General features: G+C 34.0%; 2 protein-coding genes and 1 pseudogene across 2 annotated transcripts in view; 1 reads left to right on the plus strand and 2 right to left on the minus strand.

Moving 5' to 3' along the window:
• Positions 1 to 3,423: 3,423 nt before the first annotated feature.
• The window catches only part of LOC113176526 (uncharacterized), a 66,395-nt gene continuing 42,552 nt past the window's right edge, over positions 3,424 to 27,266 (minus strand). Inside the window, exons 2-4 of the mRNA XM_077796188.1 lie at positions 17,410 to 17,536; positions 12,513 to 12,591; positions 3,424 to 6,615 (exon numbers count right to left, since the gene is read on the minus strand). Of these exons, the coding sequence (XP_077652314.1) occupies positions 5,244 to 6,615; positions 12,513 to 12,591; positions 17,410 to 17,536 (1,578 nt within the window). The 3' untranslated portion in view covers positions 3,424 to 5,243. The remainder of the gene's footprint in view (positions 6,616 to 12,512; positions 12,592 to 17,409; positions 17,537 to 27,266) is intronic.
• LOC113176523 (dual specificity protein phosphatase CDC14B pseudogene) lies at positions 6,957 to 8,685 on the plus strand (annotated as a pseudogene).
• On the minus strand, positions 19,356 to 20,272 carry LOC113176525 (cysteine-rich PDZ-binding protein). Its single transcript, XM_026381002.2, has one exon. It carries the CDS (start codon positions 20,201 to 20,203, stop codon positions 19,898 to 19,900), a length of 306 nt encoding a protein of 101 aa, XP_026236787.1. The 5' UTR covers positions 20,204 to 20,272; the 3' UTR covers positions 19,356 to 19,897.

Below are 27,266 nucleotides of genomic sequence, written 5' to 3' on the forward strand. Positions count from 1 at the left end.
TTAAGGTACTGTATTGTCTTTTATAAGTCTATGAAAATTAGTAGAATTTTTCTAAAGACTTACTAAAATTATGATTTTTTAAAACTCTTAATTTTTTTTTAGTTGTAGTTGGACACAATATATTTATTTTTATGTGGTGCTGAAGATTGAACCCAGTGCCTCACATGTGTGAGGCAGGCACTCTACCATTGAGCTACAGCCCCAGCCCCTAAAATTATATTTTAGGCATTTTGTTTATCTGTTAGACACCAATCTGTCCTGGGGAACTGCTCCAAATTGTCAGGCTTGTCCCTATTCTGTGTTAGTGGGACATGGTTAAGATAAATCTCCTTTAAAACTGTTTCTAAGATGGCCTTCTATTTCATAGTTTAGCTAAGTAATAGCATAATATTTCTCTAGGTAAGGTTAGACATATGCCATACATTCTGAAACCCTACAGTACATTTATTTGGACCTTTTAAAAAAATCTCTCTGAATTTGTTTTGGTCTATATTAAGTTATAGAGGTTCCTTCGATCTTTCCAATTTTTAAGCCCTTATTTGATGATAGTAGTTGAGGCTAGATATAAAAATTAGATAACTAGCTGATTCATCCTAACAATTTAAGTAGAACCCCCCAACTCTTTCTGAGAGAATGTCTTAAAATATCTTTATATCTCAGAATATTATCCTTTAAGTAGGTGTCACTAAATTGTCTTTTAAACAATATGATTAAGGTTGTTTCCCATTTAAGGGGGCAACATACATGTCTTACAATGTTTCATGAATTATAGGTCCAGTCAGAGAATTTATATAAGATAAATTAATTTACAACAAAGTTTAAAACTTTTATTGTTAAAAACTAATGTACAACTTTAATTTGGAGAACAATAATCCTTATAACCTCTTATAATTACTATATTACCTCTGAAACTTTTCTTAATAAAACAGTTATAAATAGTTTCTAAGAGAACCTGGCGAGGGATAAAAATCTTTTTTTTTTTTTTTTTAGTTTGAGAACACATACAGGCAGGCAGGAACCTGAAACTAAATTAACTAAATTTTGCCTGAAAAGGATATCTTTTGTTAGTATTTACAGATGGGCATTCTTAAGTAAAATGTAGGCTCTGTGTAGCTTCGGGAGCAGCCCTATGTGAAACAGAAAGTATAGGTTAATGGTTGCAAGCCAGGACCAAAAAACCCTGTTTGGGTGACAATGAAATGAACAATAGGAAGACTGCTAGAGGTAGGACTTATCTGCCAAATTTCTCTTTCATTGTGGCTACAGAATATTTTGTGTAAAAGCATGTAACCAGAATATACCATGAGGCTCTGTTTGAAACCTTGTGTATCCGCATGTGCGATTACCAGCAGTCCTGGCCAAACCTCATGGTATCTTGGCGTGTACTGTCTGCTTTTGCCAGTGGTTGTCATGGTGAGAAAACAGCATATGGCCAGTGGGCATGGCCATTGCCAGCAGCTGTGGCTGCACCTGACACTTGGCAGTGCAAGACATGGGTTCTCCCTACTGGGGCAGGCTTTGCATCCACATTCACCCTGTGGGGGCTGGGCTTGTTGCCCACCATAGGGTCCTGCTCAGGGTAAGTGCCCTGGAAACTTCCCCAAGGGGTCATACTTCCTTCAACCAGTCTGCCTTCCCCCACCTGTAGTCCCTCTGCGACCCACATCTTGCAGCACTTCGCCATTCCCCTAGGGTCCGGGAGGTTGAAGCAGTGACCTTGTGTTCCCCTGGCTGATGGGCCAGTTGGCATGAGGCAGGAGAAGCGGGGCTGATGGTCATGGCTGCAGCTGCTGACTCCAGCTTGGGTTTGCCCTGTGACCTCACCCTTATGTTTGCACCCCAAATTTCCCTAGATGTCTAGGTCTTACCTGGTCTGTTCCTCCTTGGGATACAGCCAGGGAAGTGCCAACAGTTTATGCTGGTGCTAGTGGGCCTGTGCTTGGATGGCCATGCAAAAATTCTGTCATTTCCCACTCTGTGAACTGCGGAGCCAGGGTAAGCGGATAGTCTTCTCTCAAAGGACCATCTCCCTGCATTTTGTTTACTTAGTGCTCACTCTCCTGGGAGCATCTCAAAAACTCTTTTAACATAAAAAATGGGCCCCTCAGCAGATGATGCCACCATTACCAAATTCTAAGGCAACGCGTGCCCAGTTAAACTAGCGTTTTCAAGTGGCAGAATTATCTGGTGGCTCCACAGGTGACAGCGGTCAAAGCCCTGCATCTGCCCCAAAACAGCTGGAAAAAAAAATGCCTCTTTAAAAGTAGAAAAACCCACACGTCCTCCCCCCCCCCCAACAATCTTACCATTAAGCAAACAAACAAAAACCAACAACAACAAAAAACAGCTTTTCTTTTGTTTTCTCATTCCCCAAGTGTGGATTCCTGACATACAACCCAGAAAATCTTTACCTAATATTTCAAAACGTAAAAATTAAATATATATATATATATATATAAATAACTTTTTCCTATGGAAGAGGGCAAAACTTAGCTATATATTCCTTATCATCTTAATTTCTGTGGTACTTTGAATTTTCTAATTTCTCATTTTTTATGTCTATTTATTTTCCCCAGAGTTGCAGAAAATAAAATTTTTGCTGTTTCTAAAGGACAAAAAAAATCCAGATATTATAAGTTTAATGTTACATTGTTTTTCTTCTAATTCACTTATTTTGTCCAACTTAACTGATAATACCCTGAAAACCTAAGTGGGCTTAACTTCTGGAGAAAAATACCAAAACCACTTAATTTCTAAAATTTATGCTGGAATCCCTATGGGGCCTCTGCCAGGGTCCTGCCCTAGCAGGGTCCAGGGAGTCCTGAAGGATGAGTGGCGTTGGCAAAAAGATGAGACAGGAGTCGTTCCGTTAAAGCAATCTCCAGAGAGAGAGCTAAAGCAGCTTTCTCTGGGTCCCCTTTTATTACAACTTTTCTCATCATTATAGATTCACAATACGTCATTAATTATATAATTTAAAACTTTGCCAAGACATGACATTTCCTTAACCATGATTGAGGGTACATTAATTTACATTTTTCCAGGATATAACCTTCAGTTATATAATTATCAAAAGTAAAGAATCATTAATAAAATATGTCACTAATTTACATTTTTCAGATTTTCCCAAGATTTACTATTTTTCCCAAGATATGTTATTTTCTTATTAACTAATGCCAAACTACGTAACCAGACTCTAAGTCTCCTAACCAATCATTAACCTAAAGTACACTTGTACTTTATTTTTAATCTAAAATTCCCATCTAAAAAAGTCCCTTTAAATCTTATATTTAAAATGTCCTAAAGTTTATGAATCATCCTTAAAACATATTAGAAACCTATACAACTAAAGACTTAAGAATTTCTAAACTTAAGAATCTAAATAAAATAATATTTCTAACATTATTCTAAAACTGTGTCGTATAAAGCTATTTTAATTAATTCCTAAATTTATTCTCATAAAACTGGTTGAGCTGCTTTCTCAAAAAGTTTCTTTGTTTCTCAGTCAAGGTACACTAGTTCTCAAAGAGTTTCTTTGTTTCTTAGTCAAGGTGCACTAGTTCTCATGACCTTTCAGAGGATGATTGTTGTCCGTTATTAGGTTTGTCCACAATGTACTAAGATAGAAGAATAGCCTTCTACTTTGTCCTTGATATGCTGAGGGGTAGTAGAACAGCCTCCAAGGCATGAACTACCTGTTATGTTCTAGCCATCTGAAATTTAATTTGTTTGGCATTTAACATACTCATGCCTCCTGTGAGAAACATAAGCATGAAAATGCAAAGTCCCAATTACATAAAAAAAGGGTCTCATGGTTTTGGTTACCCACCAACCAGCGTGGCTTTGCCAGCATTCATCCTCACTGTGACCCTGTCAAGAGAATGGGAGAGCGGCTTTGCCAACACTTTTTCTCACTGTGACCCTGTCACGACAGTGAGTGGGGGATCGCCTTCACCAGGCCTCCATTTATTGCCATCTACCCTAACTGGAGACCCAATTCTGGCTTCACAAAATTTGACTATTCCAATAACTTAAGAAAAATGACAAAAAAAAATCACACAAGCACACAGTAGTAACTTCTAAGAGTTATGGCTGAGCCATGATGGCTCTCCAACCTTAAAGGTCCATGGAAAGAGAGAGCCACTGGAATTATTTATTCTTATATAGGAGATACACAAGGGGCAAGTTCCATGGAACATTCTATCCCCAAAAGAACAAAGGGGTAGGATTACAAAGGAACAGGTGAGTGTAACTCAACCTCAGTGGGTAACACCTACTCCTGGAGGCACACCTTTTATCCTAGCTGGGGGAACTCCAAAGTTACTGAGACTTGGGACTACCATGCCAGACTGAAGACAGTAATTGTTCAGAACCTGGTGCATGAGGAATTGAAGGGATCTGCATCCAGGTCAGCTCCTGACAGTCTGTACCATAGTGTTATCTAAGAATTTCTTTATTTCTATCACATTAACTAGTTATGCCAATTAAATTTTAAGCAACTATAAAAGTAATATCACATTCTCAATTAATATATAATCTCCCTGAAAATTATTATATTCAGAAGCATATCCAATATAACACCTTGCTATACTTCTCATAGATCAAAATTTTCCTCAATAATGTATATTTTGCTGATATGCAAGGCATGCAAGTTACAGATGCACACATTGTATGCATTAGGTTTTGATAGAGTATGCTTTTTAAAAAACTTTGACTAAAGCTCTGATGTATCATTGCTATTTATAGGGCTTCTCTTTAATACTCAATCTGTGGAGATTTTTTAAGATGTGAACCTTCATTAAAAGCTTTGTCACATTGTTTACATTTGTAGGGTGTAATCACTAGTATAATGTCTGATAATTTTCAAATGGTGAGATTTGATTAAAAACTTTGCCACATTTCTCTTTAGTACAGTAAGTTGTCTTTCTAGTATAAAATCTTTGGTGATCAATAAGGTGTGTTTGCACATTAAATGACTTTTCATTTTATAGATTTCCAAAAATTCTCAAGTATGAATTATCTGGTGCTTCATAACACTTGAAACATACTTAAAAACTCTACCACATTCTTCACATTTGTATGGCTCTTCCCCAGTATAAATTTTCTGGTCAACATTGAGCCTGGAAATTTGACTAAAAGTTTTGCCACATTTTTTTTTTATATTTGTATGGGTTCCCTCCAGTATAAATTCTCTGGTGACCTATAAGGCTTTGCCAAGTAAGAATGTAGGAATGTAAGAATCTTTACATTCTTATGTCTTCTCCAGTATGAATTCTCTGGTGTTGTATAAGACGTGATCTTTGATTAAATGCTTTGCCACATTCTTTACATTTGTGTGGCTTCTCTCCAGTATGAATTCTCTGATGTTGATTAAGATGTGATCCTCGATTAAAAGCTTTGCCACACTCTTTACATTTGTATGGCTTCTCTCCAGTGTGATTTCTCTGGTGTTGAGTAAGTTGTGATGTTCGATTAAAAGCTTGGCCACATTCTTTACATTTGTATGGCTTCTCTCCAGTATGAATTCTCTGGTGATCGATAAGGGTTTTCTTGAGAGCAAAAGCTCTGCCACATTCTGTACATTTGTATGGCTTCTCTCCAGTATGAATTCTCTGGTGACGAGTAAGGTGTGATGGTTGATTAAAAGCTTTGCCACACTCTTTACATCCATATGGCTTTTCTCCAGTATGAATTTTTTGATGATGCATAAGATATGATTTTCTATTAAAAGCTTTACCACATTGTTCACATTTGTATGGCTTCTCTCCAGTATGAATTCTTTGGTGACGACAAAGGTGTGTTCTTTGATTAAAAGCTTTGCCACATTCTTTACATTTGTAGGGCTTCTCTCCAGTATGAATTCTCTGGTGAACAATAAGGCTTTGTTTAATATTAAAAGCTTTACCACATCCTTTACATTTGTATGGTTTCTCTCCAGTATGAAATCTCTGGTGAACTAAAAAGTCTGATCTTTGATTTAAATCTTTGCCACATTCTTTACATTTGTATGGCTTCTCTCCAACATGAATTCTCTGGTGAGTAAGGTGTTGCCTAAAATTAAAAGCTTTTCCACATTCTTTACATTTATATGGTCTCTCCTTGGTATGAATTCTCTGTTGTTGAATAAGGTGTGGTCTTCTATTAAAAGCTTTGCCACATTCTTTACATTTGTAGGGCTTCTCTCCAGTATGAATACTGCAGTTTTTAATAAGTTTTGAATGACACTGAAAGACTTTGCCACATTCCTTACATTTCTTTGGTCTCTCTCCACAGAAAATCCTATGGTGTTTAGTAATGATTGAGGTTTGAGTAAAACCTTTGTCACATTCTTTACTTATGCACGGTATATCACTGTTATGATAAAGGGTTGAGGAATCCTTAAATGCTTTGAAATACTTTTTAAACTTGTAGGGCTTCTCTCCAGTATGAATTATCTGGTGTTCAGTAATGCTTTCAAGTTTATTTAAAGCTCTTTCACATTCCTTACATTGATAATTCTTTTCTTGGATATGAAAGTTTGGATGGATACATTTTGAGCCTTTATGAAAAACTTTCTCACTTTTATTGTGTTCATAAACCTTCTTTTTTAAATGGTCACACTGATGTTTTCTAGGACTTAAAAAAAGCATTAAATTTTGATGAGTTTCACAGAATTATACTGATTTACACAAAAATAAATATAGTGCTAATTACTTAGGGTACAGACCTGTCAACAGATCTTGAATGATTTATCATAAATGTAGATATCTCTCTAATTAGCTATATCTGAATTTATCTTAAGCAATAGTAGGTAAGTACAAATCTTCCCACATTCATTAAAATTCCATGTTTTGGCACAAGGAAAAACTACTCATCAGTCTTTTTGTAAGATAAGAATGAGATTGATCACAGTCAGAAATATGTTCTTTATTTTTTATCCTCTTGTTTATAGAAATGTTTAAGTGAATATTTGCTCAATGCTATATTTCAAAATATTCCAGTAACTAAATGAAACATAACCAGACTCAATAGCAAATATTGTCGTTTATTTAGAGAAAGTATATAATTCTAAGAAACTCTGTGGAGAATATTTAAAGGTACACATATATCCTCAAAAGTGACTAACATATTTTCAGATGCCTTCTTGAGTTCAGGGGAAGTTTCACGTCCCCACAGCACTGCCACACACACCTCACCCACTAGCACCTGCTTCAGGCTGGTGGGGGCCTTGCTGAGCATGCATATGCTTTGGGCCATGGTCATGGCCCCATGAAGGGCCACAGCCAACTCCATTAAGCAGAGGATTGATCCACTGCTGAGTCGGGCAGATGTACTCCCCTGTTCACGGCACTGATGGTCAACCTTGCCCAATATACAGAAGAGCTACAGCTACACATTGCAAGAACTGCACCGCCTGGAACTCTAGGACAACCTGTACCTGGACATTCCTGAATGCTTTTCTTTTGTTATTGTCTACAGCAGACTAAAGAGTGTGTCGAATGAATATTACTTCAGTATAGACAATGAAATAAAATATGAGAACTTCTAAGAAGATTTGAAACCACTCAATCCAGAAATGCTTTACAGATATTTTTGCAATATAAATAATAAATTTAAGTCCATTATAATGATAAGGAAGAGAATTATTAATTTTACTATGTTCAATCAGAGAAAACAAGCTACTGCTGTCTTCTTACTCAGATGTTATATGGTTCTATTTTTAGGGGGAAACTCCAGAAAATGGAAATAGAATATTAATCTTTGGAAACACCCTTTCCATTTCTTTCAAATATGCTGCCTATGGAAGTTGCAATTTTTATATTACTCTTCTCAACTATTCTCATGCAGTGAAGACAAAACAATATGGCTTCTTAAATTTCAACACATTTGACATTGATGAGTACAAACACTATGAAAGATCTGAAAATAGAGATTTAAATTGGCTAATACCAGACCACCTTATTGCCTTCTGCAGACTTCATGCAAGATCCACAACATTCTCCTGAGAATTATATTCTATATTTTAAGACTCACAATGTTACTGCCATTATTTTTCTGAATAAAAAGGTACATGATGCCAAACTCTTTATGGATGCTGGTTTTCATCACCATGATCTTTTCCTTCCAGATGGTAGCACCCCAAGTGTTCTCATTATCAAAGAATTTCTGGGTATGTATGAAAATGAGGAGGCTGCTGTTGCCATTAGCTATAAAGCCTACCATTGTTTGAATGGGCACTCTGATAGGCCACTACATCATGAATCATTAAAAATGACTGAAGCTGAGACCAATTCTTGGGTCCAATATGTAGGATCGGCTCAGGAGTCAGGACACAGCAGCAGTTTTTAGTCATGAAATAAACAAATCTCTGGCTGTAGAGGGACTATATTCAGAAAAAAATAAGGGCCAGAAGAATGGAGAACAATAAGCATCAGTAGCCTTCCACAGACTTTTCTCAGTCGTAGGTGACATTGCAGAAAACAGTGTGGAGAATCAAGATAAGCAGAAATCTGAACCATACAGTCATGATAATAAAATAAATGCAGTGACACAAGGTGATAGACTCTGGGGACTGAAAAGCCAAAAACAATTAAAAAAACTAGTATTATACCACGCATAGTAATTCTTTAGTCCAGTGTTCAAAGCTGTAAAACATCTGAACCTAACATTTCTGGCAGTGCAGACCTTCTAATCTGCGTCAAGTAAAAGCAGAATTTTTTAAAAAAAACTTTTATTTTTTTAGTTGTAGGTGGATACAATATATTTATTTTATTTTTAGGTGGTGCTGAAGATGAAACCCATTGTCTCACACATGCTAGGTGAGTACTCTATCTATGAGCCAGAACCCCATCCCCAGAAAAGCAGTTTTAACAGTCCCTCTATATTAAAAACTAACAGTCTTGCATTAAATAAAAACCTGTGATCAGAACTGAAAGAAGACTTTAGAAACAGAAAACTCTTGACAAGATGTAGCATACTCTTTGAGGAAAAAAAAATTGCAGACGCTTTAGCTCATTTCCACCTTAGAAATTCATCTGAACTAGAAGAGATCCACTGGAGTTTCAGCAACTCACTGAGTCTGGAGTATGAGCAATGCCATGAAGGGCTTGGCTGCGTTTTGCCTGGGTTAAACCACAAAAACACTGTTGTAAACTTACTCTGAGGAGAAAATATCCTACCCTCCACCATCCAGAGAGCTAGCTTGTCTGTGTGGTGCATTGTGTCCCTGTGATGTCAATTAAATTCATTATTGGCCTTCAGAAGAGTATCTCATGGAGGATTTTGATGCTCTTATTTTCTATTCACACTGTGATGCCAGCAGATGCTCCTGCCATGTTCCTTTCTAAATGAAATGCTATTCAATTCACCATCCTCCCTCTTCTCTTTGAAATACTGTTGTGACCCAATCAGGAAAATTAAAATACTGTTTTCTTTCATGCATTAAAACACACAAACACACACACACACACACACACACACACACACACTGTTGGGTTTGGCCCCTGGAAAGAACTATCCCATATTACATTGGCTTTAAGAACAAAAACATCAATAATTTTCAGAGTCTTTCTTTCCACTATGGATTATTATTTTTGAGTAATCAGGTTAAAGCCATCCCAATGACAGCTGTTGCTTTTGGACTTCAGTTGTTTGCATTGATGGCACTCACTTCTGTCTTTTGTCAGATATTACACTAGTAACTGTTGAGTGCCTCCTGCCTTCAACCTCCTGGAACATAGCCAGGTCTGTGATGTACAATAGTCACAGAAACAGTTTATATGCTGTTATAACAAAAACAAACAAACAAAAAATTGGTTCCCATAATTAAAGAATGTTTTGCAAGTATCTTCATTACTTTCCTAAGGATTAAGCAGTTTTGCTATATGGTAACATAGCCAGGAACATAGCCAGGTCTGTGATGCACAATAGTCACAGAAACAGTTTATATGCTGTAATAACAAAAACAAACAAACAAAAAATTGGTTCCCATAATTAAAGAATGTTTTGCAAGTATCTTCATTACTTTCCTAAGGATTAAGCAGTTTTGCTATATGGTAACCATGCTTTCCTGTCCTAGTCTGCAACCTGGAGAGAGGTTCTATTGGAAAGAAGCACCAGGGAATGCTTTTTTCCAAAGACAAGGTAAATATATGGGGAGGACTGTATGAACAGAGCTTCCTTTTTTTTTTTTTTTTTTTTGCAGTTGGAGTAAGACAGGATAAAGTCTTCTACTTGAAGAGAAATGTGATAGGAACTGAGGGCAGTGGTCAGATACCAGTGTCTTTATATAAATTTCTTTCCCCAGCAGGCTATGAGGCCATCCCAATGACAGTTGTTGCTTTTGGACTTCAGTTGTTTGCAGTGATGGCACTCTCTTCTGCTTTTTGTCAGAGAGTACACTAGTAACTGTTGAGTGCCTAAGAATTCAGTCAGTTTCAAAATTCTGGTGACTAGATCACAGGAAGAAGTAGTTTTCTAACCCTGGAGGATAAAATGCCTAAGATCTGGGTGGGAGGTGAAACACTCCATTTGCTATGTCACGCTGACGCAATGTTAACCCCTTGAGCTGTGCCCAGAAGTATACTATTATGTCTCAAGTCCACCCTTATAAAGACCACCTCCTCCCTAATTAGCCCCAGTGGTTGCCAATCCACATGTCCATCTGAATCAGGCTTTTTCCTTTATCTGAATGAGTACATGTGCTGCACACCTTGGCTCATGCCAAGTTCTGGCCCCTCCTGGTGGACAAGCCAGCTGGTGTCTTGGCCAAAACCTTTAGTAACCACAGTGCTTTTCTCTCAGTTGTCTTTCTGTGTTACATTCTTAACTTTCTAGCAAAAATCACTATCACTATGACTCTTGCTAAAAATCCCTATGTTTAACTAGCTAACTAAAATGAGAAAGAAGACACTTTGCATTTGTTGAAGGCAGATTCCTTGGGATGGCCAGATAATTAGGGCTATGGCTTCAGAAGAATCTCATAACAACAGTATTAAGCTTACTGGAGACATGGATATGATCCAGGAAGTTTCTGGATTTGACGCTTCAAATGTTTTCCTTCCTATGTATAAGAGCAAACCCCATCCTACAAAACAAACAACCAACCAACCAAACAACAACAACAACAACAAAAAAAAACCCACAAAATATGCAAATCTTTTCAGATTCCAACTTGGAGTTCTATTGAAGGTGTTGTTGCTTTGGAAAGTGAAGCAATCAGATGGAGGATTTTGCTAACTTATGAGCCCGTAAATAGCACTGAATGCACATCAAGATAATTTCCAGTGGAATTAATTTATAAATGAATTTATAGATGCCCTTGAATCAAATTATCAAAAGTCAGGGAGAGTCCAAGAATGGGGTGTCTTAAAAAAATGTGCTTCTGAAAGTGTAGAAAAACTCATTATATGCCAAAGAGAGACTGGAACACTGTTCCCTACAGGGGAGATGGTTGATGGTGAGCCATGCCTCCTTCAAAGGTCACCTTACCTGCTAAGTGTGGTGGTTTTAATTGTCTGCAGAATTTTCTGATTTACAAACTTTAGTCTTTCACCTCCCCTAATCTGCCCCAACATCCATCCTGCTACCCCTTACCCAGAAGTGTTTTCTACCTCTTCACTTGCGCCCAGACTTATCTCAGAAGCCTTCCCAGTATTTTAATAAGGCCCTCAAGTCTGCTTTTGGGGCTTCATGCAGACCTGTAGGTCACAAGGACTCTGGATATTCTGGGAGCATTGTGCCAAGAATTCCTTGAGCCTTTTCTTTGCTTGAATTGTCATCCATGACAGATAAGGAGTGCACTTATTTGGTGTTTTCTAGAAAGACCTAGTTGCTTCTCCTCCTCTTCTTTTTTTTTTTTTTTAATTCTTGTCTCATTTAAAAAGCAATGATTATCGAACTTCCACCTAAAAAAATATTTGATTACTGAATAGTTCTTGTCAACTGAAACGTACTAGTGACACTCGCTGTTATTCTTCCATTTTTCCATAATCTGATTGTTTTCCATGTCTGAAAGTGGAAATACTATAGGTGTGTTTAAAAAGAAACAATTCACCTATACTGTGTAGAAAATTACTGTTTTATCACACCATACAATTTTCAGATGGAAGTACTGCAGTATTACATTAATAATTTGCAGATATTAGTATAATGTGCACTCAAGTACAGATTAGTAATCATTTTTAAAAATAACTAATTAATCAGTATTTAATCATTGTTTTGATTTTTTATTAAAATAAATATTTCTAATCATATTTTTAAAGCTGAGAGAACTTGCTGAATGATTATTTTTCTGAAGATATTTTGAAGATAGTTTCATAATGGCCTGAAATGTTGCTTATATACGTAGATTGACACATATTGTCACTCTGAGGAGTCTTCTGAGATGTTATATAATAACATAAAATGACTTCATTTTAAATAATCATCATGCATGTGTTACGTTCATTAAGATAAATTACTGAACTTCCCTCTGTCCCACAATTTTCCATTCCTTCTTTAAAAGTAAATTTTTATTGTCATAGTTTCCATACCTTCCATTTTTCATGGTTTGCCATAAATAGTTTATTCCTTGCTCTGCTGAAATTTCTAGCATTTGATGAGGAGACATTCCTGAAAGAAATTAAAATAACAAATTATTCCACTTATTAGACTGTGGTGAATATACTCTGCAAATATATAAAATTTTACCGAGGTCAGGAAAATATCCATAAGCAGTATAATCTACACAGGGGTGTTTAATCACTGAACTACATCCATAGACTTTCTATATATACATTTTTATATGTTTTGAGACAGGATGTCAGAAAGATAAGGAAGCTCATTTTAAAGTTGCAATTCTATTGCCTTAGCCTACAAATTATCTAAAATTACAGTTATGTATCATTGCATCTAACCAATTTTTGTTTACTTAGTAACTTTCAAACCTTTCGCAAAATGACTATAATCATGTATTTTTAAAGGGATTTTAAGTGGAAAAACATCAATGAAACTAACAACACACACACACACACACACACACACAAAGAGAAAATTGACTCAAGCGGAGACAGTATGTAACACTATAAATTGACAGTTGGGAAATTGAGAGTTAATTATCTAAAGAATGCCAAGTAACCAACTGATTGATAATTATTGAACTAATTAACAATGAAGAAAAGTGACTGAAATTTAATTTAAAAAATTAGCATTAGAAAAATGGAAAATTGTGTATTAGAAATATTCTTTAAGAAACAATGTCTGATAAATTAGAGATGTGGGAGAAAAAAAGATCAAATTTAATAATCTTAATTAAAAGATTCAAGATAAAGCATTTATACCCAACTTTTTAAAACTCTTCAAGAAAAATTTTTGATAGAAGCCAGAAAAATAAATGAGTCATCTGTAAAGATACTTCTATTTTTTTAATAGTTGAATTCTTAGCAGACGTCTTCCAGAAAGGAATTGGAGCATTTAGTCATGTGTGTTTAAAGACAAAAGACACTAATCTAGAATTCTGTATACAAAAATAGTATTTTTTGAAGCTAAGAAACATACATTTTTTCAAGATATGTAAATGCTCAAAAATTTCCTCACTTTTAGACCTGTTCTAAGAGAAACATTAAAGGAAATTCTTTCAATAAAATAAAGTTACACAACAGTATAAATCATAAAAATTTGAAAGGGATAAAAGCAAAGTATACACAAATGTAAATTCCATTTTACTGTCATGGTAGTGCATAAAACATTTAATTCTGCTACAGAATTTGAAAGACTAAAAATTATCATAAATCTCTGTTAATTGGTATAGATTATAAAAAACAGCTATGATATCAATAACAAATCATGATAAGACATGTAAAGTCACCGATTTTTATAAGAAACCAAAGTTAGTTCAGTTTAGAATAAAGTACAAACTAAGTAGTTTTATTTCTTATTTGTTCATTTTTGTTAATATGACAGTGTAATGTATCTTGACATACAAACATGGAGAATAATTTACCAATCTTTTGGTTGTACATGATTTTGGTTGTACATGAATTACACTGGTCATAATTCATACATGAACATGAAAACATTATGCTCAACTCATTCTACCATCTTTGAAGAACTTTTATGTGACTTCAAATTTATAACAAAATTTGTCATAGAAGATATGAAGAAAAATAGGGAGGTATCAAAACATTACTCTAAAAAAATATATGAACCACAAATTAAAGTGGTTTTTTAAAAGTAGGAAAAACTATAAGAAATAACCCAAACTTCAAAAGCTTAAAGTAGTAAGTTCTTCCTCATCAGTAATTTAAGTACAAATAAATTATTATAAAAATTTAATCAGAACACATAATGTAACCAATAAGATTAAACCTAAACATATGTACTTATGTCAGATCTAAGTCTACAGGAGTTTTCCTTTAGATATAAGGTCACAAATATACTAAAACCAAAAGGATGAAAAGAATATTACATTCAAAATTATGCAGATGATAATATAAGAAATAATTAGAGGCAAAGTAGAATATAATGATAAATGTGGTCAATTACTAGAATACAATAGTAGTAAGTACACATGTAGCACAAATCATATTTTCCAAATATAGAAGGCAAACACTGAAGGAATTCAACATGATTGAAAGCAACCAAGTAATACTAGGGGACATCCATCCCCAATTAATGCAAAGGAACAAAATAGTATTGGAATAGCAAACAGGGAATAGAAAATTTTAAAAAGTATTATTACATTAAGAGTCAATTACATTAAGAGTCAATCTTGCTGGGTGTAGTGGTGCATGCCTGTAATCCCAGTGGCTTAGGTAGGTGAGATAGGAGGACTGTGAGTCTAAAGCCAACTTCAACCACAGTGAGGTGCTAAAGAACTCAGTGAGACCTTGTTTCTAAATAAAGTACAAATTAGGGCTGGCAATCAATGTGCCTCAGTGTTTGAGTGCCCCCAAGTTGAATTCACTATACCACCAAAAAAAAAAAAAAAAAGAGAGAGAGAGAGAGAGAGAGAATCTTTTCAATAGTTTATGGAAATATTATCCCAAAGGGACCAGGTAAAAAGAACAAAAAAAATGTTAATAGTTATTAAATACTGAAATTTTTTCTATTATAATTAGTTGGGATTCCAAAGGAAATTTGTAACCAAAAATTCATCAATGTGACTTCAAAGCCAGATTTAGAAACTTAGCAAGACTCTTGTCTCAAAAATAAAAATTAAAAAGGATTGTGCATGTGGCTCAGTTGTTAAGTATCCATGGTAGAAGAAAAAAGGCCCTATACCCCACAAAGTGATTTAATAAGCTAAGAATAACACAAAACAACTATAAAACATTCAATATTATTTTAGCAGGAAAAAATAAGTTACTTAAAAAGTTGTATAGAGTATCCAGGGTACATAAATAACTAAACATTCAAAATAAAGAAAATGTATCCTGATATAAAAATAATGAAAGCTTCAATATTCAACAGTTTTATTTCAACATGAAGTTAGATAAGTAAGACATACGTAACAAAACTGAGAATAATTAGCCCTCAATTTTAGGGCAAGCAAGAAGGAATGGTGTCTGAGATGGAAGGGTGACAGACACATGAGCACTTGTTTTGGGGTTAAACAAATTTTATTTTTGTGTAAAAATAAACTTTCTAGAAATATGTTACAAAACAATTTGAATGTAAGGCTGTAGGTTTAAGTATAAGTAAGTTAGCTAATGGTTTTTATCAAAATTAAAATTTGAAAAATATATAAAAGATAAACAGAATTGTGGAAATCTTTGTAAGCTACCTTTGAAATGCTAATGTTTTACTCCTTCATAAAAGAACAAATTCATTTATGTAGAGATGATGAATATGCTAGTAATTCTAGCTGCTGGGAAGGCTGAGGCAGGGAAATGGAAATGGAAATGGAAATATAAAACCAGCTTCAGCAACTTAGCAAAAACCTGTTTCAAAATAAAACTATAAAACTGGAGATGTATCTCAGTATTATAGCAACCCTGATTTCAATCTGCAGTATCCATACACATCTATATGTATTTATATAATAAAATTTAGATAAGTTATATGAATAGTCAAATAAACAAAGTAAACAATCAAAGTACTATATATAAATCATAAATAAAACAGGGATAATATTTAAACTAGTATGTAAAAGCATATATAACTTAATTGAAAATAGGCATATGGATTATGTGTATTTTAATTTTATTTAATATTGTCCTAAAGCAAGAAGTCATGAATATTTCTATTCAGTTATAACATATGGATATAAAAATGAAAAAAAAAAAAAACATCACCAATGTGAGAAAATGTACTAAACAACACTGAAGCTAATTTAGAGTGGAACTCAGAAAGAGACACAAGAATAATAGAAAATTTAACGCACAAAATTTTTAATAACTATTACTTAAAAAATTCTATTGAAATTACAATTCTCAGCTATACATATATAGCCATAAGGAACAGGCATTGTGAATCATTGCTATTAATAAAATGGCAAAAATATTTCAAAGAAAATGCAATATAAGCCTGTATAAAAAGCTCTGATAAAAAAGAAAATTTGAGTAAACTTTTGAGAAACTGTTCTACAATATTATGTATTACAATGGATTAACTTAGAATTATTCAGACATATGCACAGATTTTCTAGTGACACTCCCGTGCACCCCCCCCACCCCGGGAAGATCAATAAACTTCTGTCAGATAATGCAAATCCTCAAAGGCATTAGGGAGTACTTTGTTAATTTTAATGTAGTAAGATTATTGGAGAACAAGAAGGAGCTTCTAGAATTAGGAAGCATGGTAAATACAGGGCAGGGTATGTTCTTAACTGATGCAAACAAATAAATAAATAAACCGAGGTTTGTATAACACATTTCTGTTGAATTTTAGCTTCTCAATTAACATTTTAAACTGTGGCTTCCTCTTTGACAGTTTATTATTTTTTTCATTGATTTCTACCCACTTGGATATATCATTAGTGTCAATTTTCTTTCAAATTCTACAGTTATTTCTTGGGACAGAATAGTGACCAAGGCAGTCTTAAATACAGCAAGATGGCTTTATTGGAAAATGGAATATGACACATTTTGGTAATCTCATTGTAATTACTGATGGTTCTTAATTAGGAATAAAAAGAAAACAGGAGATTCCAGAAAATTATTTATTTATAATGTTTTTCCTGGGAGAAGCACTAATATACTTTGGAAGCATTTTCAGTCTCTAGATTGTGAGGACTGCTTTGAACTATCAAAACTGTAAAGAAAATATGGATTAAACATAAAAGAAAAATCTTTAACATTTTCTTTTCTACACCAATGCACGATCTTTATTCTAAAAAGAAGTATCTGAAATTTTATCATGTGGAATGGAAGCTGCCAAGATATATTCTACAAAGGAAGAAAAATAACTATTGATAATGAATTAGGGATTTAGAAGGAAATTTATGCTCACCCAGAAAGACCAGGCTTCTATAAATCTCTAACATCACATCTCTATATAAATTCTGCTGAGCAGGATTCAGGTATTTCCATTCCTCTTCAGAGAAATCAATGGCCACATCCCTAAATGTTAATGGTTCCTGAAATAAAAATGAATAAACACATATAACATCAACCTTATGATCATGGTTGGCAGAGTTTTAATTTGACAAAAGTTGTAATAAATTGACAGTTTTAACTTGTCACAAGTTGTAATAAATTGATGATTTTAATTTGACATAAGTTGTAATGAGAGTTAGAAGAACTGGCTCTAACATAGGAGAGTGACCTCAATAATTCAACAGAGTGGTGTACTCTAATGTATTACCTATCTTTGAGGAAAGAAAATGCATTCAAAAGAGAATGAAATAAATACAAAATAAACAAGGAACAAAAACATCAGTCTATATACTACACTTCCATGAAATAAAATGCAAAATTAAGGCAAACATCAGAATATATATCTTGTTATATTTATATTTTATAAGATAAATTATGCATAATTCTCAGAAGAGAATTTTATAATGAATTAGAAGAGTGCTTCTCTATTTTAATGTGTACAACCATGAATTGAAGAATTTATTAAAGAATAGACTGTGATTCTGTATTTCTGGGGTGCAGTCTAGGTTTGAATATGCATCAAGCTCTCTAGTGATGCAAATGCCAATGGTCCAAAGAAAGCTGATGAATATTACTGAAGTAGAACACTAAAGAAAAATATTGATCATAAATTCAAATTCAAATGTTTAAAGAATTTATGCATTTTATTATTATAGCATGTTGCAATAAGAATTCTTTCTCCATTAAAATATACAAATAACAATACAAGAGTTTTTCATACCTTCATGCATAAAACTCAAAATAATCTATGAAGCACATGCCTATAATTCCAACATGGGAGGATAAGGCATGAAGATGGCAAGTTCAAAGCCATCCTCGGCAACTTAGTGAAGCATTAAGTAACTCAGCAAGATCCTGTCTCTAGATAAAATATAAAAAAGGGCTGAGGATATGATTTAATATTTAAGCATCCCTGGTTCAATCCCTGGTAAGAAAAAAAATCTATGAAACCAGGAATGGTTTTAGTTTTTGAGGACATTTTTTTCAAACCTCCAGTATATTGTAGTTCCTTGGGTTTGCCCAAGTTTATCTGACCTATAATTTATCAAAAAAAAGTAATACAAAGGTTAAAATAAAGTGTGAAATTAAAAGAAATTTCAGAGCAGGGTGGTCAGTTATTTTAACTAAGAACGGAAATGGATACATGTTTAAAAAAAAAGCAGGGAAATCAGATTGATTGAACTGATTAAACACATGTGGAAAATGACTGCCACACTGCAAGTGTGTATCTGAGCATTCTGTTTCCCATGACCTCATGAAATGAAATGAAATCTCCATTCCTATCAGAGGTGAGGAAACATGTTTTCCTTCTCAAATCCCCTTCTTTGAACCAAATTTTAAATAATTAATTTGTATGAGATGAGAGTCCCCAATGGCAGGCAAAGTATCCCAACTGCTGCTGGGTAAGATTCAACTCCTTCAAGATATTAAACTATAAACAATGTGTTACGTGAACTCAAGGGAAAGTACCCACATGTCTTTTTTTTTTCTTTTTTTTTTTGCTTTGCTCTATTTATTTCTTTGAAGGGTGGGAAGGAGGTTAAAAAAAGAAAGTTTGTTATCTGCTTCAAAGAGCTTTTCCAAAGGAGGGGGGATTCATGTTCAATACACATCAACATGGATGAACACCGTTCTCATAGCTTTCATATCAATTTGAATTCAAGCAATTAATATGTGTAATATGTTTTCGGAAAACCAGTGTATTCATATGGACACACAGGTACTCCTTGTATTCTTGTTCAGATATGAAAGGAACTGGCACTTTGACTTCAAAAACAATTTTTTTTTTAAAATCACAAATCCAACTTGTCTTTGATTTGGGTCTGAATTAATTACTAAGGAACTATTCAGCAATCAAGTGGCCTCAAATATTTAAATATCCTCTGAAACTACAATTCATTAAGGGACTGCTGACTCTTAAGAACTATGCCATCAGTAAGGGAATGAGGTATGAATTCTCATTCTGGATGCCAAGTTCAAAGTAAAGTATCAATAATCTCCTCACTTTTAAAATATCTATAAATAAGAGTAGATGGAGGGTTAAGATAAAACAATGTTAAGTTAAAAAGTGCATACAGAACTCAGAAATACCTTTTCATTAAATTTGCCACTTTAGTTAAAAAATGCTCATAAGAAAAATTACCACTTAAAGGAACATATTAGTTACGTTTTTGCTGTTTAGAACATTTTGAGAGCAAAAGAATGAATACTGATCAACTTTCCTGGCTAAAACTTAATCACTGTCCTGAAATAGGTTATTTTTAAGTTGAACATCTATTTATGCCTTGAAAATTCAAAGCAGAAGGAAAAATCACAGAAAGCCAGTAACTTCATCAATACATCTACACAGATGTTTGCTTGTAGTTTTTGGTATCCAAAACCTTTTTTCCACACATTGCACAGATGCCCTTTTTGTAGGCACAGCCCTGGCAGTAATGAGAACCTGGTTGGTGCACAGAACTTTTACAAATTCTGCAAGTGGAGAACTTATTCTTTCCATATGGATCAAATCTTGCTTTTTTTGAAGTCAAAGCTTTATTTTCATTCAGCTTTCTTCCACCACTTTCTGTGGTATTCCTTGCACCATCTTTCCATGTATCTGGAGTGATAACAGTACCAAGTTTCTTTTCACATTTTTCGCACACCATCCTTCTGTCTACGGTTCCCTCAGTCGCAGAAGCAGCAGCAACTCAAATACATCAACACTACCGCCGGAGAAGGAGTCCCCTTCCGGCTAAGTCAACCTACTTCCCCCCCTCATGTCTTTAGATCTGTCTATGTTTTGACACTAAAATTTAGATGTGAAAGAAGAGATTAAAATTTCTTACTTTGCCATTGGGCCTTCCACCCTAGATTTGTGCTATGGTTGTCTGTTTTTGTTGTTGTTCTTATTGCTGTTTGTTTGTTTTGTTTTGTTTTGGTATAGAGTATGATGTGAGTTTAAATACTAGTAACATATTTTCATGTATATATGCATGTCTACATAATTAAAAATCATTTAATAGGACTTTCAACATTAAATCAGGAAAAATAAAATTAGTATTTCTTCATACCTATTTCTCCTCAGTTAATTTGAAATCAGCATGTATTAAATTCTGGCACCCTTTTTCCATCGGGTATATTTGTTGATGAGCTATCAAATATTAGAATTTATCCCACACAGAATGATTCAGGATTAAAATGAACAGTAAGTGGGTAAGCCCAATTTAGACTGGGTTTAGCTGGGCTATACTTCTGATTTCATCCAGGCTCCTTTAGGCATATACTCTGCTACTAAATATGGTAGCCCTGTGGTCCACTGTGGCATTTTCATTCTCATTCACGTGACATCTTCTCCTTCTTAAGCCTAATCTGAGCTTCTTCACTTTGAGATGTTAGGCTTTACAATAAAAAATCAGGGAGAATTCAAGACATTTTAGGCGTAGGCATTATACCAGTACATTTACATACTGTAATATATAAGCCATTCTAGATTCAAGTCTTGGCAAACATATACTTGTCAATAAGAACAAACACAAAAGAACATTGTCAATGGCCTGGATACAGGGGAGGATGAAAAACTGGAGCTATTTTTGCAGTTCATATCCTTTTTCCTTTTTTTTTTTTTTTTGTTGAGAGAGAGAGAGAGAGAGAGAGAGAGAGAGAGAGAGAGAGAGAGAGAATATTAATATTTATTTTTTAGTTTTCGGAAGACACAATATCTTTATTTGTATGTGATGCTGAGAATGGAACCTTGGCCACACGTATGCCAGGCGAGCACGCTACGGCTTGAGCCACATCCCCATTCCTTTCCTTTTCTTTCAGATGACATTTATGTAACTATTCTAAATTCATAAAATTTTATAAGACCATGTGTTCTAAGAAGCTAGCCAGGTTTGAGATTCAGAATCACTACAGCCTGACTCAAAAACTCAAAGATTTTGCTAGGCCACAATAATCATGCAACTTTTCTAGGAATTTGTGGAACTAAAGAATGACAACTTTGTAACAGAAGCACAATTCTTTTTAGCTTCACATCCTTTACTATTTTTTACTATTAAAAAACTTTCAAGAGAACACTGAAGACTCTTTTAAAATAGGGAAAAGTTTAGGTAAATAGATTTGGGTTATGTGTAGGAAATGAAGGTAAATGATTCATTTGTTTATTTCTCATTATGGAATAATAGTTAAAATGTACATAACACACATAATATATTTGCAACTTCTTTCATTCTTTTTTTTATTTGCAGTCTACTTATAATTTTTAAACTATGCTAAACCTAGAAATTGTTTGCATGGAATAATTTCTTAGTATGAAAACAAGAGATCAAGACAGATCTACTGAGAAGAAATTTCCTCCATCAGCCGTTTGTTTTAACAGCTGGGTATGTAAGAAAATCATCCTTTTATTTATTAACCAACATGGAAAAGCCCTTTTTTAAGAACCACCACCCCAAAAGGCTAAAATGCGCAAATCCACACAACACACATGGAAACCACAGAGTTAGTACATTTTCAACTGTGAACCAATGGTTCCCAGTCTGGTTGAAGTGTACAGTCACCTGAAAGGCTCTTCAAATTCCCCTAATCCAAATTTCATTAAAATAATTTAATCTATATTCCTGGAGAGAGGGACTTAGGATTCAGTGGAGTTTTTTTGTTTGTTTGTTTGTTTTATTTTAATTTGGAAGAATTAGCATGTGTAGCAAAACTAAAATCCAATTCTTTGAACAAACATCTTTTATTGAATGTGTTGCAAATACACGTAAGATACTTGGTCATGACTTTGGCTTTCAGACTCACCCAATTTGTTAGTCAGGGTTTTCTAACTTTAAAATGTACCTGTGATATTCAACTAATAAAAAGAAAAATCTTATTTTTTTCTTTTTTTTTAATTGGTTGTTCAAAACATTACATAGTTCTTGATATATCATATTTCACACTTTGATTCAAGTGGGTTATGAACTCCCATTCAGACATGAGTATGTCAATATGTAAATCAATGGAAGTGTAACTGATGTGATTCTGCAATCTGTATACGGGGTAAAAATGGGAGTTCAAAAATCTGATTTTGAATGAAAGTTCTGGAGATTTTTCTTGATAAGTAATTGGTATTTAAGATTTATGCCTGAGGTGAGGCAGCACATTATGGCAGGAGAACATGGAAAGACTAAACTTAAATACCACAAGGGATCCACAATTTCCTTCAAGTCCTTACTCTACAATGAACTAAACAACACTCACTATGCCTTACCTGTAAATTTCCACCACATCCAACACCCTGTGGACCAAGCTATAATACATGAACCATTAGGGGTCAATTATCCAAATCAAATGATCTTCATTGTCTAACTGATATCCTTTGCATAAATTGATCTTTGACAGTCATTTTTTTTCTCATTAAACCCAGTTAAAACTTATTGAGGCTGAGCACAGAGGCATATGCCTATAATCCCAGTGTCTAGGGAGGATCACGATTTGAAAGCCAGCCTCAGCAACAGTGAAGCACTAAGCAACCTGGTGAGACCCTGTACCTGAATAAAATAAAAAAAATAAGGCTGGGGATGTTACTCAAAGGTTAAGTGCATTGAGTTCAATCACTGGTACCAAAAGATATGTGTGTGTGGTGGGGGGGGGTGAGAATACACCATGCACAGGATGCAGTCCTTAATGCATTTCATGAACAATATAATTGCAGAAAAGAATTTTATTGGGGAAAATTATTACAGAAAGTGTTTTAAGCAATGTGTTATGGTGCATGCCAGTAATTCTGGAAACTGAGAAGGTTGATACAGGAGAATTGAAAGTTCAAGACAGGCTTGGTAACTTAATGAGACCCTGTCTCAAAATAAAATGAATAAATAAGTAAATAAAGCTATAACTCGGTGGTTAAAGCACCACTTGATTCCATTTCCAGTATGGAGAAGACTAAACAAACAAACAAACAAACAAACAAATAAATAATAGAATGCTTACCAAATTGTGACTGAAATAAAAAGACTTTCATCCAAGTATTAGAACATGGATAAATGCCTGAGAATATTAAAATATTAAAATCTAAAGTGAGGGCTGGGGTTCTGGCTCAGTGGTAGAGTGCTAGCCTAACATGTGTGAGGCACTGGGTTCGATCCTTAGCACCAAATAAGAATAAATATATATAAAAAAGAATAAATATATACAACTTGAGATTTGAACCAAATCACAAATTGTTGCTGTTATTCTGATATACCTAATTATCACAAATATAACCTTCAAAATTTTCACTGAAATGATATACATATAAAAAACATACAAAGCATTTATGTAAATGTTCAGAAATTATCTAAAATTGAACATATTTTGAAAAGATAGAATAAATCACTTTCTCCATCTATGATATCCAAAATCAAATAGGATCTTAAGAACCAGCAGAGAAATGTTTTCTCACATAAATATAAAATGTATATAAATAAAGTGAATGTTATAACAGTTATCTAGATTCAACATCTGCTTATTAAATAAGCAAAGAAGCTTATTTCTTCTATGCTTCTAGACCAGTCCCACTTCCTAGACCAGTCCCACTCCTTGTATATTCATTCTTTGGTGAGATCATATGTACATATCTTGAATGTCACAGATATCAACTGTACAGTTTTGACAAACACATTAATAAAAACCTTCACTGCTTTTTAGCACAGAATATTTACATCATCTCAAGAAAACTATATTCTTTCCCACAAAACTTTTTGTTCCCCAGAAGAAAGTTACTATAGTGGATATTTTACCATACCTTCATTTTGCCTGAAACCATGTAGTATAATTTTAAATCCAGCTGCTAAATTATACTGTATCTGTAAGAATCAATCAGGGTGTGAGTTTCAATAATGTGTTTCTTTGTATTGATTACTACTATTATATTTTATGGATGCACTACAAATTGTCCATTTCAACATTCAAGAACATTTGAATTATTTCTTATTTTGGACCATTAGGACTACAGGGCCTATGAAACTTCTTAAATAACTATCCTACTCAGTTCATTCTTTACTAGTCTTTCAATGACACTCTATTCTATCTTTAGTTGTTGCTATGAGAATTATAATTTGCATCTTAACATTTCAATTTGATTAGAGTCAATATTATATGAGGTTTCTAAATACAAAAAAAAACCTTACCACAGACTGTTTATTTTCTTGTATCCTTTGTGCAACTAGTATAAATGTCTACATTTATCTATACATTGTAAGTCCCAAAATACACTCTAAAATTTGTGTTCAAATTAATCATAGGTTATAAAAAAAAATCCTAAGAGAAGGGCTAGGGTTGTGGTTCAGTGGTAGAACACTTGCCTAGCATGCATGAGGCACTGGGTTTGATCCCCGGCACCACATGGAAATAAACAAAATAAAGATATTTTGTCCATCTGCAACTAAAATATATATTTTTAAAAAATCTAAGAGGAAAAAGTATTAATCATAAGATTGCTAATATATGTCAGGCATGGCGGCACATGTGTAAGATCCCAGTGACTAAGAAGGGAGGAGGATCATGAGTATAAACCCAGCCTCAGTAACTTTGTGAAGCACTAAGAAACTCAGCAAACCCTATCTTTAATAAAAATATAAAAGGGACTGGGGATGTGGCATAGTGGCTAAGCATCCCTTGGTTCAATCCTTGGTATCAAAAAAGAAAAAAAATTCTAACATATTATAAAACTTAAGCAGGGAAGTAAAACTGACAATGATATGCCAGGAAGAAATTTAATAAATAATACTGATAAATAACTATAAAAATGTATTAGTGATGTTTTTGCTACAATATTAGATGGGTACTTTGGAGAAGATTTTCTATCCTATATGCCACATATTTCTTAGAATAAATTTTAAATATCATTATTTACAGGGTTAAAAACCATTTAAACAGGATATATTATTTATTATACTGACTGTATTATGTTCTACTGAATATTTTGGTTACATCTTTTTAAAGTTACAGGAAAATTTTACTGTGGTTTCAATGTCACTGGACACTACACAGTAAAAAGTGCAGAGATCCATGAATACCCACAGTGACAATACAAATTAGAAATGAAAAACAGTTCTATCTGGACATAGACAAATTAAGACTTGTTTCAAGTTTTTATTTACACAAATGACAGCTCACCTTAGAGATCATTCAAGTAGAAACTCACCACCTTATTCAATTGGCCACAAGACCAAGAACACACACTTGGGTGGCTTTTTCATTCCTTCCCATTTTTCCTACTTTTACACAGTTCATTTTTTTTGTGACCTTGAAAATATCCACTTTTCAAACTGTTATTTCTCATTTGGGAAAAGAAAAAAATTAAGACAGCAAGAGATATAAGAAAGCTACAGTACCCCTTACTTTGACCAGGTTAAAAACATTGGAGGAAATCTCAAATAGCAGTACCTACAATTTAGAAACAAAAAGAAAAACCACCAAAACATACAAACACTTTCACTCATAATAAGAGGTGAAAGAAACATAAGCCAGCACATTTTATGTTCTCGATCAAGTAGAACATTATGCCAAAAAGAAATCTGCCATTCTAAAACAAATAAATAAATAAAAGTCTGAGAAATTTCTATCAGGTCAGTCCTACTCTTTTGCTCACTTCAAATAATAAGATGTATTCCACTTAGTTTTAGAAAAAAATATTTCATAAAAACGTACCACCTTAGCATGATTCAGTTCAGTCATATGGTCAATTCAACTTACAAAACAACAACAATAAAAAAAAAACCCTGGATTCTTATTGCTACTAAATAACAGCTGAAAACAATAGAAACACATTATTACATAATTATAGATGTTTTCATTATCATGACAAAGGATTAATATAAAAATATTAGCAAAACCACACTCCCTCCAGAGGCTCTTAAAAAGAATTATTCTAGTGGCTGCTGGTATTCCTTGCCTTGTGATCACAACTGTTTCTCTTCTAATGGCGATATAGCTTTCAAAAGCATAATGATAGACATTTTTATAGAACATGGTGATATTGCAACAGATTGTAAGTTCCAAACACCACAGAATCTGGGAACCATAGCACAAAAGATGGCCAATCCTCCAATGAGCTTATCCTTACACACTGTATTTGACAGAATTACAGAAAAGGAAATTTCATTCACAGAAGAATAAAAAAATAGAAGGGACCCTGGGCCAGATGAATAAAGGTTAAAAATTCACAAATGTGAGATAGATAAAGAGTGGCATCATGCACTGTCTCCAAAATCCTGAAGAGACAAAATTCGTGGACAATCAAATGTAAGCAAGCTCATTAGACAGAGTCAAACCCAGGTGTGAGCCATGTCCAGAGAGCAGGTCTTATCAGTTTTGCCTCAAACAATGAAAACTATCCCAAGCCCATGGAGCTTTGGATTTTTCCAACTAATACTTCATTCAACCTTTGTGCATATCCTAGGTCATCCCCTTACAATACATATGGTTGTGCTTATCTGAATACCGTGAATGGGGAATCTACAAATGTCAGTTATCTCATTTATTCAATTTCTAAGATATTTCCCTGTACGTTTTTTGTACTGATATCTTTGAAGGCCACTTTTTAAAATTTTAGATTAATGTACATCCAGTGATCAAAGGTAGATCATGAAGTGGGAAACTACATATGTAGCAAAAGGTTTACAAGGCAGAATCAATGAGGTGTTATATTATTGAGGAAAAAGGACATACCAAAAGAGTAAAGCATGGTCAATGTTGTTTCTAAAT

Source organism: Urocitellus parryii, chromosome 3, assembly GCF_045843805.1.
Source record: "Urocitellus parryii isolate mUroPar1 chromosome 3, mUroPar1.hap1, whole genome shotgun sequence".
Classification (NCBI taxonomy): domain Eukaryota; kingdom Metazoa; phylum Chordata; class Mammalia; order Rodentia; family Sciuridae; genus Urocitellus; species Urocitellus parryii.